This window comes from Saprolegnia parasitica (assembly GCF_000151545.1).
Source record: "Saprolegnia parasitica CBS 223.65 unplaced genomic scaffold supercont2.1037, whole genome shotgun sequence".
NCBI classification, from domain to species: domain Eukaryota; phylum Oomycota; class Saprolegniomycetes; order Saprolegniales; family Saprolegniaceae; genus Saprolegnia; species Saprolegnia parasitica.
Genome location: NW_012157431.1, coordinates 51 through 1,955, shown reverse-complemented (window position 1 = coordinate 1,955; position 1,905 = coordinate 51). Strand labels below are relative to the sequence as shown.

The 1,905-nt window shown below is 54.3% G+C and overlaps 1 protein-coding gene across 1 annotated transcript; it reads left to right on the top strand.

The window, feature by feature from the left end:
• Nucleotides 1-912: 912 nt before the first annotated feature.
• On the top strand, nt 913-1,631 carry SPRG_18195 (hypothetical protein; the record flags this gene model as incomplete). Its single annotated transcript, XM_012357631.1, has 3 exons — nt 913-1,073; nt 1,129-1,210; nt 1,257-1,631. The coding sequence occupies 3 exons, from the start codon at nt 913-915 to the stop codon at nt 1,629-1,631; spliced, it is 618 nt and encodes a 205-aa protein (XP_012213021.1).
• Between the last annotated feature and the right edge of the window lie 274 nt (nt 1,632-1,905).

Below are 1,905 nucleotides of genomic sequence, written 5' to 3'. Positions count from 1 at the left end.
GCTTATCGTCGTCCGAGTAAAAAGACAGCTGCACTGGTCGTCCCACACTGACGGTTTGTATGGCGACAGCAAGCTACTTGGCGTTTGTATGCTGGTGCAATATGTGAAAAACGTGTGAAACGATGCGCAATCTTTAACTTGGCTACAAGCACGCAACTGTGCAGCACGTTACAGCGACGGCGACCAGCGCACGGTGGTCGATGCGCGCGACCTCTCTCCATGCTGCTGTCGCTGTCATCGTGAATGAAAAACGTCAAATAGCACCAGCCAAGGACCGTAGTCTCGCGATCTCTCAACGGTCGTCCAAGCCGATGCGGGAGAAGGTTGCGTGCAATTGACGGAAACCGTGTGAAATGAGATACCCACCCATGCCAGACCGGGTGTCGATAACAATCCAACGGCGCGCGTCGTGCTGACATCGCTCGTCGAAACCAAGGGTATATAATAAATGATTATATACCCTTGTCGAAACCAAGTCGCCATGGGTACTACTGCCCACCATGACTGCCCACCGACGTATCTACGGTGACGAAGACAAACAAGACGTCAAGTACCTACTTATACTGTGCACAGTCATAGTGCAATGTGGCGGGATTCCACGTTTGGTCTGGATATCCGCTGCGCACGGCCGATGACGATGGAGGTTGAACGTGTAGCGAACCAGAGTCGCAGTCCATGAGCTTTGCAATTGTAGATTGTCGAGGATGAACCATCGATGTCATTGGAGCACCACCAAAGGCGCTGTCATCGACGGTCAATGCTGAGAGGAACAGACTACCCAGGGCCACATACCTACCACACTGCTTTGGCTCGTTTTCCGAGAATCGGCGTACCTAGAAGACGCATCCGACATGATGAAAAGTGACCACGGAGAGCTTGTCGTTGTTGCCGTTTTGCAGTTTGCCATTTGCCATGAAGACGACGCGATCGACGCCCCAGTTTAGCCTCTCGCTGCCCAACCTGACATTTCGGTCGATGCCCAAGCCCGCTGGCTACCGCATTACGCTGACCAAGACCGAGACTAAAGGTGCCTTTGAGCTCTCGCTCGAATCGCTGCGCTCCATGAAGCAGTGGTATTACCAGCCATGTACCAAGTACACCGATCTTGTCGGCTAACATACCTCGGAGGACGTGCGCGATTGCAAACACCCAGTCCGTCTGTGGCGACGAGACGCAGCTTCCATCCGCGATGCTCTTTGACCTTTTGCGCGTACGATGTAGACGCTTTGATGCAACTGGTCGACTGTTCTTTGTAGACGGCGCTCGAAGGTCGCAACGAGCAGCTCAAGCTACTCGCGACGCTGGGCGATCGCTTGTCGGAGCTCTTTGGAGACGTCGTCATGCGCGGCACAGCGATGGACGTGGACCTTGTGCCCAGCGACAGCGGCGCCGTCGTGCTCACGCTCACGATTCCTCTTTTGCCCGTTTGGTCGACAACCGCGCGCTTTCGGTGCGAAGAAAAGCCTTTTGACAGCCTCAACGCAGTGCGCCGCAAAGTCGAGCACCTCGAGGAGGATGTCGAGATACTCGCGACCAAGGTGGACATGCATATCAGCATCATTGTCCTTGCCATCCTACTTGTGGTTGGCGCCGCCGTGAGTCTCAGTGTGACCAAGCTCTACTACTGGTAGTGCCGACTTGATGTAAGATCTCAAAATGGACTTTGATGGCTACGATCAGAACGGCTTATACTTAAATTAAGGTTGTGACGTGGCACGCTCACGTCGTCGAATCGAGTATCCTATTGGATGGGGATGGTGTGGCTTGAAGTTGAACGTCAGGATGGCGCTGCAAAAAGCCACGCCAGAAGCCTTGGCTTGGTCGTGCTTGCGCACATGCTTCGAACGGGTTGGCTCGACCGCGTCGACAAAGCAGCGTCACCATTTCCTCGGCGGCCTCGTGTTT